This window comes from Athene noctua, chromosome 9, assembly GCF_965140245.1.
Source record: "Athene noctua chromosome 9, bAthNoc1.hap1.1, whole genome shotgun sequence".
Taxonomy (NCBI): domain Eukaryota; kingdom Metazoa; phylum Chordata; class Aves; order Strigiformes; family Strigidae; genus Athene; species Athene noctua.
The window spans coordinates 15,729,967-15,746,213 of record NC_134045.1 but is presented as its reverse complement, the minus strand read 5'-3'; the positions used below and the strand labels follow the sequence as shown (position 1 = coordinate 15,746,213).

At 36.1% G+C, this 16,247-nt stretch overlaps 1 protein-coding gene across 6 annotated transcripts in view; it reads right to left on the bottom strand.

Moving 5' to 3' along the window:
- Positions 1-1,914: 1,914 nt before the first annotated feature.
- Positions 1,915-16,247, bottom strand: part of TDRD12 (tudor domain containing 12) — a 33,693-nt gene continuing 19,360 nt past the window's right edge. For 3 of the 6 annotated variants that reach the window (XM_074913080.1, XM_074913073.1, XM_074913075.1), the window contains 12 exons: positions 16,106-16,205; positions 13,959-14,146; positions 13,462-13,672; positions 13,043-13,135; positions 10,773-10,939; positions 6,640-6,761; positions 5,503-5,557; positions 3,787-3,900; positions 3,546-3,699; positions 3,386-3,452; positions 2,969-3,050; positions 1,915-1,983 (listed from right to left, as the gene is read on the bottom strand). In XM_074913080.1, the coding sequence (XP_074769181.1) occupies positions 1,956-1,983; positions 2,969-3,050; positions 3,386-3,452; positions 3,546-3,699; positions 3,787-3,900; positions 5,503-5,557; positions 6,640-6,761; positions 10,773-10,939; positions 13,043-13,135; positions 13,462-13,672; positions 13,959-14,146; positions 16,106-16,205 (1,381 nt within the window). In that variant the 3' untranslated portion in view covers positions 1,915-1,955. Of the gene's footprint in view, positions 1,984-2,968; positions 3,051-3,384; positions 3,453-3,545; positions 3,700-3,786; positions 3,901-5,502; positions 5,558-6,639; positions 6,762-10,772; positions 10,940-13,042; positions 13,136-13,461; positions 13,673-13,958; positions 14,147-16,105; positions 16,206-16,247 lie in introns of those variants that run through there. The other 3 variants (XM_074913076.1, XM_074913074.1, XM_074913079.1) reach the window with 3 other exon arrangements.

Genomic DNA, 16,247 nt, shown 5'->3' with positions numbered 1-16,247 from the left:
AGACCAAACACTAGCTATCAAAAAATTAAAGACTGACAAAATGGGAATCAAGTAAAAATTGAAAGCACAGTTAACAGGAAGAAGCTGATTTTTTAAAATTAAAAGAAGTTAATAATTTAAAGCTTTATTTCTCAGCTATCTGTTTTCTCCAACACCATCCAAATTATGGAACAGCAAGTAAATGCCACAGAAATTGTCCTTGGCACCAAAGCGACTTTACAGAGATAATGATAATCTGAGAAATGCTCCATTTAGTAGTTGAGGAAAATACAAAAAATGGATACTACATTAAAATATACATGTAAGGAGCTCTTAACTTTACTACTACAAGTTTCATGGGCAGGGAAAGAATGTTACCTAGCATCCATATTCCCTCAGTGCAAATAGATAAAGAAAGGAATTAAGTCACTTAAAAGTGATTTATTTGAGAAAGAACATTTATACTGAAAGCACAGGTCCTTTCAACAACTAAGCATATTCATCCTAAATATGTAACACAAGAATATCGAGCAACTGACTTAAGATGTCCATACCAACCAGCCTAGCAAATTCAACTACAGAAACTGTTTCTATCATCCTGCAGTTACAAAGAAACAGATAAAAGTTAAGTTCCTATATATTACATTTTGCGTCGACCCATGTGGAAAACCAATCCCAACAGTACAACTAAAAACAATGAGTTCTGAGATTTTGATTCATTTGAAGGGCATTCTGTGATTATAGTCACATCTATGAAAAGATCAGCTCTATCAGTGCAATCAGGATTAAAAAAAAAAATCAAAAAGGTTAAGAATGACTAAAGGCAGCAATGGAAACAAAACAAAATTGTAATTATGTCATTACCAACCACAGTGTTTTGTCCCAGTCACACTATTAGAACTGCTGCCCCACTACCCCAGTTGGTAAAAACATCACTTCAGACAGAAGAACTATAAGGTTCTGGGAAAGACCCAAGAAACAGAATACTTCTGTATAAGGAATGACTACTACAATTCTAAAGGCTGAAACAGGAATACTGATTAGGGAATGAGGTGACAAATGACGATAGAGGTTCACTGGCAGAGTCTTAATTGACAAGAAAATGGGAAAAGCAAGCTATCTGTTCCTAATACATCTTGAGGGTATGGGATTTCAAGCAGCTAGAGCAGGGATGGCTTCAAAACACATTAAAAAAATATTTAGAAAATACATTGTTTGACTACTGAATTCCTTAGTGTAGGAGAAATGTTGACATAGGTTCCAAAACACAACACAAATCAAGTAAGAAGTCCACAGAAAGCCTCTTCCTCATCAAGACCCTGATCAAAAACTGCTTGAGGCCAAGAAAACATTATTGGAACATACTGCCACATTTTTTACACTGTTCTTTACAGACTGGCTCTTGGCAGGTGCTAAGAATGCATGGCTAAAAATCAGCTTTTGCTTCTACCTCATATAACGTGTCTTTTCAAACAAAAATAACAGATAATTTATGTCTATTAAATAACCCACTGGATTTATCTGCCAGCAGAAAAATGACCTTACATTATAATAGACATCAGACACTTCAAAGAACACCACCATAAAGAAAACATCCTGATCCATTTTTTTTTTTTTCAATTAGGTGATTTGCATCACAATGCAAAGCAGGACCAAAATAGTTACATTAGCTACTTCCCTGAAGTACTTTTACAATTACAGCTTTCCAAGTACCAGTACTCAGGTGAAGATTATAATTAAGCTCAGTTGTAGTCAGGTTTGCAACAGCACTAATTTTTTTAACCACACTTTAACAATTACAACTGTCTGTCAAATGGCAGTTTTCCACTGACATCAGCAATATTCTTAAATATTCAGAAAGACCCAGCTTTAATATGATACGCTAATATAGAAAAAACAACTGTCAGTGTTAACATACTAATACAAATCCTCCTCCCATTCTTGAAGTAAAGGCATCCCAACGTTTCTTGAAAGTGTCATCCCTGATAAACAAGAATGTTCCTCCTAGTCAAGAATACAAGAAAATTTTAGGCTTCTTAAAATAAAATCTGTAAAGTTAAATTTCTATTCTAAATCACCATATAGTTACATTGGGGAAACTAATGTGCTTTAAAATCTACAGATGCAAAGAGACAGATACCAGATTCATTTATTATCGTTTACATTACTACTTCATTGCAAGATGCTCTGGATGTGCACAAATCAGTGAAAAATTATTTACTGAAAGATGGTATACTAAAAGGCAAAGCTTTGGGGCTAAACAGACAAATATTTTATTGTTGATCTGCAAAGGAGAAAAGAGTTTTAGATACAAGGGAATGAAGTAAGAGCATTCCTGAAAAGTGAAAATGTCAAACTGAAAACAAATTCTGAACGCTATCACAGTGCTGGTTCCACAAAAGCTGTACAGCAGCGAGTTACTACAGTGAGCAGCACTGTGGTGTCTTGTACAGAGTCAATATATTTCCAATCAGGTAACAAAAATTGTCATTGAAGTTGAGGCATCATTTCTTGATGCCGAACTGAAAAATGTGACAATTGCCAACAAACTATAAATGAGGAATAAGGTAGAAACAATCAACAGATCATCAGGATTTGTGAAACTTCAAAAATTACTATTGCTAACACAGGAAATTCACTCAGAAAAAGCAAACTAGAAACTCTGTAATTATTCATAAATTTAGGTACTTCACAACCCAAGTTTAATCTTTGGATTTTACTGTTCGGATAGCACACATACGTATGTGCATATCATTAAAGACAACAATTTTAAATGGAATGCACTGCAAAGCATACATTATGTTCTTCTATGGAGTATTTCTTCAGATTCTCAGAGCCCAAAGGTAAGGAGTTTGTTTGCTATTTTCCTCCTAAAATTCAGGACAGTTCTGCAACATGTATGTTTAATCAATTTTAGTGGAAAGATTCACGCAAGAGACTATATTGAAGCATAATTCTTATTAGAGGAAAAAATCTGTCTCCAAATTACTCATCACTTTCTGTTCCACTGTCTTCTGAGGAGTCAGTGCATTCTTCACTTACTGCAGCAGTGCACCACCGTTTTTTAGTACCTATGAATAAAGCAAGAAAAAACAAGAGCTTCAGAATATGTAGCAGTACTAACAAACCCAAAACCAACACAACAAAACCACACACTTTAGACTACAAACTAGACTAAAACATTAAAAACTATTTCAAACTCCTTTTTGCCCATGCTATTCTGAGAGAAAAGTACCATGCTGCCTGTAGTTTGCTATTACAGGTCCTTATCTGTTTTCAGAGAATTTGACCAAGCCAGTTAAGTGCCACATATTTGAAATAAATGAGTATTTCAGATAAAGCCTATGCAAAAATGAAGATTCTAATCCTTTTATGCACTATAAAAACCAATTCCTTCATTCCTTACCAACTGAAAAAGGGCTTTTATCTTCAAAATCTTCCCAGTGTTCAAAATCAAAAGATACGTGAAGATTCTGTTGACAAAAACATTGTTTGAAATACCCGCACTGACAAACAGTGAATATGTTCAAAACATTCAGTAATTTTCAAATTGATTTCCACTTCACCTTGTTCTTCAGTAATTTGCACCATGCTCCTTTTTTCTCTTTCATGAGAACAATAACAGCCTCTTTATCCTTAATTACACATGTAGACTTTTCTGCAAGTATATATTGATGCAGCTCCATGTCAGCCAAATAAAGTTTGTCTCCTGAACAAGCACTACATTGTAAAAAAGTTTTTTAAAAAATTAAATGCAAGCTGACAGTCAAACATTTTGTTTATTAAACTTAAATTTCTTAAACCTACCTGAAAACCACCTTCTGTTTAGAGAATTCACATTTACAGTCAGCTACACTTGCTATTTTTACCTTCACTGTAACAGTCTCTTCATTCTGAAACCACTTTATTTCTGGATAAAAACTAAAATAAAGAAAGTTTAATTGGATTTTTTCCAAAATAGAAAACCACTGAGTTTCAGACAAGCTGTTTCACATACAGCCAGAATTTTTCCATTATGTTACAACCAACCAGCAGAGTTTCAGCATCTGTAGGTGTACTCATAGTAATTTGACACTGAGTAGCAGTGTCAGGAAAGCACATGATAGGACATCAGGCAAGTTTGCTACAAAATCACTGCAATCTCAGTCTCTGGAGGAGCACATCTACAGTTCAAGTGGAAAGACACACTTCATTAACTTTGATATCCAAAGGAATCAAACTTGCTGTTTTATTTAAGCATGGTATCATAGTCTAATCTTGAAGTGACAAAAGAAAAGGTAGCAGTAGCAAGACCAACCTCTCTGAGCAACAATGTAAAATTTTCAACTGACCACAAACACAAATATGTATTTTCCATTGAGTTTTTAAACCACTTATTCTACAGCTGTTATGCCTCTAACTTCCATATGCTGAAAGGCTTCAACCAGTGAAAGAGAAATCCTATCAGCAGGCTGCAGTACCCGTTCATTCGGGTTACTTCTCTTATCATATCCTCGGTCATATCTAAACCTTTGTTAGTTTAACTGCTAAGCCACACCTCAACATGTATTACATAATGCACATCTTAAACTGTGCTGGCCAACCTGCAGAAGGAGATACATATGGATTCAATCACTTTTCTAATAGGCTAAACTTCTGGTACTTGCACAAGAAAATATTACTCACCTGTAATTAGCATTAATAGGTAGAAGAAAAAAAGCATAAGCAAAAAGCAAGTCCCAAAGTGTGCAAGAAATTTAAAAACTTATCAGGATCCACTATCTGCTGACTTTGCCTGCAAATCACACTTAAGAAGTCCCTCAGCATACTCATAATCAAAACCAAACCTAGCATTCATTTATACTGCACGCTCCTCAATTTTTTAATCAGTGGAAATTATCCTTATTCCTTTGTAGATAAGACAATGGGTCCACTTTCAAAAAAAGAAGACAAAGAAAAGGAAACGGGCCATAATTTAATGTTGCAGACATTCTCAACATTAAATCGGAAATTGGTGGTGGTGATGGTTTTGTTTTGTTTTTTTTTCTTTCCTAAGAACTGAATTGCATTAAAGGGAGAGACACAAAACTGATTAATCTCATTAAATACCAATACACAGAGACAGAAGGGTAGGAGTTACAGTTTAGATCTCAAATAGGGCACTCTTTGGTTAAAACATAACCCAGACAAGTGCAAGTCAGAGCTTATACACATGGACTGAGCTGAAAAACTGTTTGTTTTCATTCACTTCCCAGTACTATGGTGTCTAATCAAAGATTAGGTAATTTCAACAGATAAAGTTAGCTTCCAGAAGTAAGCAATAGAGCAATTTAAGGGATTCACAAGATGATGTGTGTATATACATACGTATCTAACAGCAACAGTAATCTCTCAGGCTCAGCACTGATGTAACAGAATACCTCTACCGGTATTATATACCTCTATTTATTCACAAAACAGATAATCTCAGTAAGGATGATTGTCCTGTTTGACAGTTCACATTAAAAAGCAAGCATGGGAACAAATCACTCTGAATTTTTGTACCATTTACGCTGATGCAGGGTAGAGTCTTCTGCTTCCTTGGTTTGAGCTACGCCATCTAAAAGTATGAAATGAGAAAGATATTTTATATTTATCTATACTACAGAAACCAGATACTTCCAGAATATCCCAGTACCATCATAAAAATAACTTGCTAGCAATCAAATTACTACTGCAAGACTGTATTTGGCATTTATACTGGGTACTTCTCTTCGGAAAGGTTTCACAAAGTTAATAATTCAACTGAAAATTTTAACTAAAAAAGTATTAACTTGGTATAAGAAAATTAAAAAAAACCCCACACCAAAAATGCAGAGTTTTCCAGGTCAGGTAAACGTTTTTCCAGTTTCAAGGCATTATTAATTTGAAACCTGAAACATGTCATTTTAGAAACTGATTAAGAGTTCTAAGGATGAAACGACTAATACTGAGGTTACCATCACAGCTTGAAATACGGCATTACAGCCACTCTACTACAACAGGCAAAAGTGTCTTCTACAATAAACACTCCAGAATCTTATTTGACTTTTCTCTGCTGCAACTTTTTAATCACTCAGCTTTCATTGCTCCAAACTCGCATGCCAACTGCTGTCAGATCACCTTCTGTCCCCCCTCCATGACTCAAAGCCAGGTGCTTTTAAGCCTCTACTGACCAAATACCACATCCTTGAACATTAGATTTAAAAAGGAAAAAAACCAAACCACCAAGCCATTTTCTACCACCCTGAATCTCTGACAAAAACCCCCAAACAACCAACCTCCCAAAGCATGATGCTATTATTCACCAAATATTTAAACAGATTTCAACTTCCTTAAACACCATGGCCTTTGGCAGCAAAATGCTTGTTCTCTCTACAGGAGAGATTTTCTGCTTAGGCATTCCGTTCAGAGTCAATTTTGCGTCTCTCCAGGACAGAGTATTTCCCAAATAGTAATACACCTATATTAGTACGGCTTACTCTCACAGCATTTCCAGGCTGCTAACTATAAAGTATTTGTGGCTTATTGTAAACATTAGCTATATGGTGTTATTCTGTATACTCAGAGAAGTTTGAATTTGGTAACATGATGTTTAAAAGTTGACATTTAAGCACATAACTTTAAAGATTTTAAATTTTTGGAAATTATGAAAAGGTTTACCACATAGATGATTCCCTAAAGTAATTTTAGAAGTATTACAGTTTTCAGTAGAATTTTCTTGTATTGACCTATTCTGTGGATTGGATGAATTCTCTGGACCAGCTGTATCCTCCTTTATGCTTCTGAACACAGAAAAAGACATTTTAAAAAAACCTGTTTCAATATGTTTAATATTTAAAGAATTCCTATTCATAGCTGGAAATTATTTTGAAGTTTTTCATTCTAATATAGACAACAAAATACAATAAAATGCAAACTGTAAATCTCACTACAGGGTTGCTGAACTTCAGTAACTCAGTAAGAAGCATTTATACAGGAATCCAAGTTAGAAGAACATTTAAAATTCTGATAGTACCAGCATTTCCTTTGAATCATAAAAATCTATTGGCTTTACTGTGTGATAGACCTAAAGAGGAAAATTATTTCCTTTCACAGAGGATTCTAGTAGGTTTGAGGACTTTTTGATCATATTTCATTCTGACTTGGAAAAGTAAAAAATCAGAATATTCAGAAGTTTTTCACTTATTCGTAAGAGACCTCTGGCTTTCCAGCTGTACAGGGGCTTCAGTAGCTGGACTCAAGATTCAGGAAACACTGCAACAAAGTCAATCTACTTGAGAGCTCAGAGACAGGCACCATGACCCTCTGTTCTGCAAGAGCCTCTGAAGTCTCTGTCAAAACATTACCAGAGGAACACAGTACTATGTAATTTTTGAAACACTGAGACACCTGTCCAAGTGAAAAATACTTTCTTCCATTACCTCCAAACACTTAGTGGCAGAAGAGGACTGAAACTAGTCTAGTAATCTATCACCTAATGTTTCAGTCTGCATAAATAAATACCAATTTTGAAATTAATCAAGACTGAAGAATTAATATTAAATACCCATGCAGCCATCTTTATTCAGAACTCATACAGCTTAAATACTCTGGAGGTAAATTAGTAAGATTAAAGTAATTTTGATCTTGAAGAGATATCTTTAACCACTTCCACCTTTAAAAAAATGCTTATCAGCTTTTCTGAATAATTCCAACTAAACAATTCTTTGAGACTAGGTAAAACATGGCACAGCAAATTCACCTTACAGTATTTTTTAGAAGCTATTTCTGTGTTATATACGTGAAGGAATCACACACTTCAAAGAGAGTCAAGTCTCCTATGATTTACTGAATAGCTCTGGAAAGCCAAAGTCTGAGAGGATCTAGTCCTCCCTTCAAGCAACCAAAATTCTACAGAAATGTTTAAGTATTCACATGCCACACCTTAAAAACAACTACCAAGCAAGAAGGTGCCTCACAAGTTGAAGGATTTGAAAGGTGGGGGGCTGAAAACGAGGCAAATAGAGTATGAATTTAGACCAGAGCTTTGTACATGAAGTCTGCAATGAAACACCTGAAATCGACACAACCAAGATGTAACTGCAACCTGCAACAAGGAGATGTAATTCCTGCAAAATCCCCAGTTTTCAAGCTAGGCCTAGTACCTCTCCAACTGTGGTAACACTTGCAATGAAGGACAGGCCGTGTTTCTCAAACACCATTAATCAGGAGCAACTAGAATTTCTGCCAAGTCCTCATGGGACAATATCCAAAGATCACATAAAGAGATTGAAGGATGTGGTGCTCTGATTGTGCATCTATCATGCAAGTCAATGCAACAAATTGCTGCCTATGCATTAGAAATGGGCCATGACCTCTTTCATTATCACCAAAAAGGTTTGGAGAGAAGGCCCAGAGACAGAGTGGCTTTATTCGTAATTGATGGATTATCCCAAAGGAAGGATACCGCCTATACCCATAGACCACATCATCCTGCGGACGAAGATATGAGCCATTTTCTTTCCAGTACAAAAATGTTGGTGAAGCAATTTAAGACTGAACCTATCTTGTTGGACAAGTGCAGTTTACAACATGCAAAATTCTGGCTACACCAAGCTTGCCCGAAAGGCATATATATGCTAAGGTCCACTCGTTTAGATACCTGTGGATTATCTGGGGGATAAGTAGAACATCACTTACATTCTGGCCACAGAGATAAGATCCTTGCACTGCACATGACAAACCATGAGCATTTAGTTAACTGAAGAATCGTGTTGACTTTTAAACTAAAGAGGAAGACTGATGAACAATCACAAGAAGACCAGGATGCTGTAGCAAGGATATGTAATTGAAGTGAATGGCTGAGGCAAAAGAACAGAAAAACCTACCCACTATACTGAGTGCTGCTTGATGCACTAATAGGAAGTGGTTTGGGCTGCCGATGTCAGGCAGGAGTTCTGCAACTTAAGGCAATTCACCAAGTAGTTCAGAGAAATAAGACTGTGTTCAGAATAGCAGGAAAAGTATCCTTTACCTTTGTGTTATTTTCTAAGATCTTTTACTGTGCAGAAGCATTCTTTGATGCAATTACCATGATCAGAGAAAGACATGATGTAAGTACTATGAGTACCTGCTAAGTAATGAGACATACTCATAGCCATGAAGGACAAAAGGTAATAAGTAACATTAATCTCACACACAAATCCTAGACAAAGACCGGAGTAAAACAGAATGCTTGTCAAACTAGTACAGATTAAGGGGGAAGCAAAGTGATGTGCCACATGCTAAGTATAAATTTATTTTGTAAAATTTAAATCTGCAGTCCAGCATCTGAAATCTGCATAAACAACATGTAACTAAGCATATTCTGCAACAGGGAGAAAACACTCCTGCAAAAAAACACAAATGAAGTTAGTCAACTCACCTTACAGGAGCTCTTTAAGTGCCCTTTATTTAACTTAATAAGATAGACTGCAGACAGTTCTGAATCTTTCAAGAGTAAGTATTAGGCTTAAAGAATCTGCAAGAAGTAATCCAAGCAGTTGCATTACAGCTACCTGAGATGGAACTGTTGCACACAGGACCACAATAAAGCTGTCTGGTCTGTGGCACTGAATGCTCTGGTGAGCATTAGCAGGTTACCAAACTTCCTGTTCATTAATAGTGTGAAAGAAGAAATAAATTCAAAAAAGTTGTGCTTGAGACAGCAGAAGCCTCAGAGCCTGAGTGTCCTCTGCAAGGAATAAAATCTGAACAAAAATCCCTTCCAAGCATCAACATGGTTCTCAAATACTGATTTCTAAGGTTGAAGATAATACGGGAAAAAACAAATTCTTTGGTTAAGATTAAACTCCACTACAGTTCTAGACAGAAATACAGGAATCTCAATCTAAGATAGAAATGAACTATGGAGGGGGTTAGGCTTCCTCATCTTGTTGACTGGCTAAGTCACAGAAACAGCCACCTTAATTAACCTGCCCAATCATGAGACAACACATACAGTGCTCGTGTTGGTATTCCAGGGGTCTTTTTTTGCTTATAAAGCAGTATTTACTCTCAGAAAGAAAATATTTGAAATTTCTCTCTTCCTTGTAAATATTAAACCCTTGGTTGGCCAGACATTTAAATTAAAGTTAGCATTTAAATTAACTTTTCAATGATGGCTCTCCAAACTGAAGAGTATGTGGCTAAAGAAACTCCTGAACAAGGTGCCACACAGAGGCCAGAACAGAAGAGGTACAGATGTCTCGCTCATAAGCCTTTTAAATCAAGAGTCCTAGGATCTGGGATAGACCACAACAAGGTGTGCGCTTCCACCACATACAGTATTTACTCAGTTCTGGAAGTTTACAAGGCGAGGAAAAAATTGTACACTGCTGTTACTGCAAAAATCATCATGTAGCCATACTAATGAAATGTATGGCCCTAATCCTTTAAAAGTAAACTGTTTACATTTTCCAGCTTGAACTCTGCAATTGTACAAACACCGACAATATGCTCTACTGCACTGACTCATAAGCATTGAAAAAGCCACTGATGAGAACAAAAGGTAAAAATTTGCATTCAGTCTCCACATTTTCATCATAAACTTGACTATCTACATCAAATAATAGTTTAACGCTTTCTAGACTTGGTATTTTTCTTTCTGTAATGGTTATGTGGCTCAAGAATAGTTAAAGGAAAGCAGACATATCACAAATGCTCCTGACTATATTTAAACAAAAAAATTGCATTCAGTAATGTTATTATCCTGTAACAGAAATTTTTTTTTTGTAGTAAAGAATATGCTGAAAAAAAGATTTGTAAACACTTACAAAGGCTTCAAGTTCTTTGCATGATCTAATACTTCCCTGTGTATGCACAGCTGAAGCTGTGTTATATGTTCTGGGTTGTCAGTTCCCAGACCCGTAGACAAAATCTCAGATCGAACGTTGTATTCATTGACCGACAGCTTGAAACCTGAAAGCCTGGTAAGCCGGACCTTGAATTACAAAACACACCAAATGGACATCATAGTTCATAAGTGGTGTCTCTCCAACTCTAAGCTGTTCTTTACGAAATCTTTAAACATACCACTATTTATTTCCATCTGTAAGCAATTATTTTCTTATGATTTTCAAACAGTAACCTATCCATGTTTAATAATTTTCAAAGTATCACCGTCTTTTTCATTGTGATAATGGTTCAAATAACTAGTAGCTAGTCTCATCTAACAGAACCAAGATGGCAATGAAGGAAATAGTCCTAGCCCTGATAAACATGAATGACAGCCAAAATACACACCACACATTCAGAGTAACTTCTAGACCCAAATGACAATAAAACTGCTGGGGAGACACAGTAAGAAAAGCCCTAAACAAAACAAAAAGCATAGAAATCAGAGAAGAGTTGATACACACCATACAGGAAAGGAAGCTACTCAACAGAATTACTTCCATTTAATTTTCTTTTTCCACTGTATTTTTCATCTGACTGAATGGTCAGATGGAAAACATACCATGATACATTCCAACGCACAGGAATGTCTCACTGTACTCTTTGGCAGGACCAAGCAGCCACAAGACGCACATCATGATCCTGAGATATAGGAAAGCCTTTCTGATTAACTTGTCCAGACTATAAATAAAAATAATTAAAAATTCCCTGAAGTTGTGAGCTACTTTTGATAACAATTCTTTACAGAACTCCTTGCTCATAAAGTGAAATTACTTCTCAACAGATGTCATAAAAATGCAACTAGCTTGTTCGTGCCATTAGTAAAGGCTTAAAAGGCACTCGATTTATTCTGATGTAACTGTCAGAATAGATTTCTACCTTTCAAGAAAACTCCTTTCAAGTAAAACACAGCCCTGAGGCAATCTCCTATCTGCAAAGTTTTGGGAGAACAGGAGAATACTCAGAGAAAACACCATCACATGGATGACATACTCCCTAACTTCTCCCTAGCCATCACCTTCCAGTCAGAATCACCAACAGGAATACTTGAGTCAAGGCCAGTACTGCCCTTCTTACAAGGCCAAGGAACTGACAAAAGAACAATCCAAACATGACCCTGGCTGTAACATTTTAATTTCAGGGAAATCTAAAAAGTCAACTCAGAGAATCAATAATTAAAGCAACTTCAACACATCTGAGATTACTGCAATGAGAACAAGATGTAAAAACAAAACCTGAGTATCTGAAAGGTCAGAATCACAGCCTTTATATCCAATTTACGATTATAGGTCCTCTTTGGAACATTGGCAGAAAGAAATTTAGTTTAAGAAGAAAAACTTACAACACTACGTATTATTGCTCCACAAGACCAAGTAGTCTTCCAGATGTCAGTGTAAGTAAAATTGTAAAAAAACCCAACAAGAACACCTATTCTTCCTACTCCAATCAAGAGGACAACGGAAAAAAAGCTCAAAAGTGTTTTTTAACTTTCAGAAAAATTTAGGCTAAACTTAAACTAGTGCAAGAACAATGAAAGACAAGACTTAGAAATGTAAACAAGAATAAATTAGTATAAGAAGTCTTAGATATAAAGAATCTTGGAGCAAAGTTTTATTATTTCAGATCAACATGTGACAAACTACAGAATTGATTTTATAATACAAACCCCTAAAAACTAGTACTTCCAAAACATACTTTGTGAAATAGTCAGGATAATATTTACAAATTGGTGCTCTGTTGCTGGTGCATATTCAGCTCTCCGGATTTAAAGTTCAAGTTTTACTCAATCATGTAATTCCATCTATATACAAGCATACATATTTATCACAGAACCACTGAGGTTGGAAGGGACCTCTGGCAGGTCATCTCATCCAACCCCCCCTACTCGAGCAGGGGCACTTAGAGTCAGCTGCCCAGGACCAGGTCCTGATGGCTTCTGACTATCTCCAAGGACAGAGACTCTACAACCTCTGAGCAACCTGCTCCAGTGCTCAGACACCATCACAGTAAGTTAACCAGCACTATTACATGAATACCACATAGAATAAAACTAAAGTATGAACGGACAGAAGGAAAGAGAAGAATGAGTGCTCTTGTTATAAAGGAGTTTAGATATAAATATCTTGTAACTCCACAATTCTGTACCTACCATTGGGTCAACCCAAGCTGTATTTCCCAAGGTATGTACTATTTTTGCTTCATGTAGTTTTCCCTTAATTTTGTGACAAATGTAACTGGTTACCTAGGAAAAACAGATTTTCACTGCATTTGAGATGGATACCAACAGGACAATGTACAGAAGCTACCCTTCCCCTGTTACTCCCCACAGATTCAAAAGCAGTGGTAACTTATTCTGGAAGAAGCCGTTTAAATCATACGGAAGTCTCACTTCAATGTTTTGTAGGAAAAGAAACAAAGAAAACTGACTTCTTAGAATCTGGTAATACTAATAAGCAATGAAATTTGATAACTAATTTTGTAGTTCACAACTGTTTTCCTGTAGCAAATAACACACAGAGAAATTAACGAACATCACTGAAATACCATGTAAAATCTGATGAATATTACCTTTGGGTTCCATTCAATTTCATTATCAATGGGTTTCACTTTACAGACTATGAATTCTACAGCTTGAGGTGGTAGACACTGAAACCTTGCAGGCAACTGAAGCAGGTGATAGCTCTGAACTTGACTTGTTCTTCCTTCATCTATATATTTAATTTTAACATTAAAGAACAAATTTTCCTCCTCTTTTGGGAAAATCTCTACCACCTGAACCCTTCATACAGTAGGAGAGAAAAGAGAATTATTTTTCTTCATATAGTGAGTTGAAAAAAGTTTTAAAATCTGTTTAAAAAATGTTATTGTCATAGCAAAATATCTCTGTGGGTAGTCATTCTGTTTTCCATTTGGTAGCTTAAAGAGTATGTGATAACTTTTAAAAGAATGAATAATTGATTTTTGGCTGGTTTTGGGGGTGGGTTGACTTTTTTTTAACGGTGACGGTTTAAATGACTTTGTATAAAAAAGTGCACGCAAATAATTTAAAAAGACAACATTTTTACCTGTGAAAAAGTGTTTTTTCACATAATCCATAAAAGGCAAGCTTCTCCACATTTTTAACAGAAATTTTATTACCAGGTTTCTTAAAATACTCATTAATTTCTTCAGCAAGATTTGTATATTGGTCCTCCTGTTTGTCTACTATCCGACCAAAGTAGTTTGTTGCATTTACAATGTGAAGAGGCAGTATCTGAAAGCATAAAATACATTAGAAGAAGACCGGATGATTTCTTAAGGTAATGAAATCTACGTTTTCCTATTCAAGATGACCTACCTCTTTCCAACCTCAAGTGGTGACAGAGAGCTGCTGCATACACACCTTTCAGAAGACGAGTTGTAATTATATTATTCATAGGATCAAGAATAATGCTAGTTGCCTATACTCCAAGCAACAGTGGACAGAAATTTATAGAGCAGGAACTGTTAAGTTGGTGGTATTCTACTTAAATGAACCCCAGTGAACTATACTATTACCTGCCAAACTCCTAAGTACACTAAGGCATTCCACACCATTTAAGCTTAACTGTAAGTGTTCTCTAGCCTTACAGTGAGTTTTAGAAGGACCAGGGAAGCATGAGGCCTCCACTCCTTTTGCACTGAAATTACCTGAATTAAAAACTATGAATATACAACTATCAACACCAATGCATAAAATGCTGGGTGCGTTCCATCTGAAGAGTCATGCCAGGCAGAAGGACTAACACACAGCTGAGCATATGAGGCCAGATAGGATAGTAAGAGGACCAGAAAGGTAATTTCCACTTAAGAAAAATCCTAAGAAAGAACAACACAACTTGAGGTTCTTAACGGAAGGAAATATTACACTGGGTTCCAAACAAAAAAGAAAGTCAATCCAAGTTGGTTATCACTTTGGTTACGTAAGACACCCAGGCTCTGAAGTCAGCAGAAGCAAAATTACATGAGGAAATGGAAGAGGCCACAACTGCTGTCTTGAGTGAACCACAGGCAAGTGCAAGTTTCTAATCGGAGTGTCATGAAATCTGTCCTGGTCTTAGGCACTAAAATTAGATATATGTAGGTTGTCAAAGGGTTTGAACTCATATCTACCAACAAAGCCTTATTTATTAGGCAGAAATGGAGTGACCAAAGAATCCACCCAGTTCTCCTTACTTTTTCTCACAACCTGTGACTTTTGGGAATGGATAACACCCACTAACTGCATGACCTGAAGGCACCTGAATTCTGCGACAGGACAGGAAGAAGGCAGAAGCAGTTCATCCAAACAGAAGGCATCCGGCACTTCTTAGAGCAGTCGCTAACTTTGGAAGGAAGCAGCAATGTCTACACACTTGCCCTCAGCAATCATCACCCCACAAGAAGATGAGAGAGACTGTACAACACTCCAGTAGAGAAGGGGCTGAAAAGCCAGGCGAAGGAGGTGAATATACAAACTGTTACTGGTATGTGAAGAACCACCATAGAAAAGGCAACCCAATAACCATGAAGGTTTCATGACTCTGAAACTATTAAAGTACAATTAGAACAGCACTCTATCAAAACAGTTTTCAAAAAGTGTTGACGTCTTAGTAGGAAATAACTGCTCCATCTAGAAGGGAAGAGCTGTATCCCATTTTCTGTGGATACTGCAAATGAAAAAACTAGTTTCAAATGACAAGGCCAGAACACTGTCATTTTTCAGCAAGTCTGTATGAACATGTCAGCAAGAGAAAAAAATTATCCTTATTTCCAACAAAACATGCATTATCTTCCACTTCAACTTCTGTTCACTAAGATTAATTTGCATTTCCTCTACAATAAATATAATTTATAGAAACTTTAATCTTTGTTAATGTTGGTATATGGTCTCAATTTATAGAGGGAAGGAATAAACAGAACACAAGCCCTCTTCCCACAGAATAGGAATCTTCAATGCAGAAGAAAATCTGAGGTAAACTCAGAATCACTTGCAGAACAATTTCAATTCAAGCTAAAAGATTAAGGGAAAAATTTGGCACACTTACTCATACAAGGGAGAGAGGAAATAAGCTAAAAAATAACACATATCAAAGAGATATATTATACATACTACAGTAATACTATTTTCTGTATTACATTAAGTAATATGCTAAGTAGCTACTTGAGACCTGTCTTCTTGGTACTGAAATCCAAGAAAAATAAAGTAACTTACTGTCACATATCCAGGTGTTTGTATAATTTTATCTGGTATGTTCTGGGGCACGTCTATTTGTAAATTAATTTGATGACGATCTGGGCATACTGTTCTATTCCTACATATCAAAGAAAGAGTTTTAGAAAAAAAGCCCTTTGTT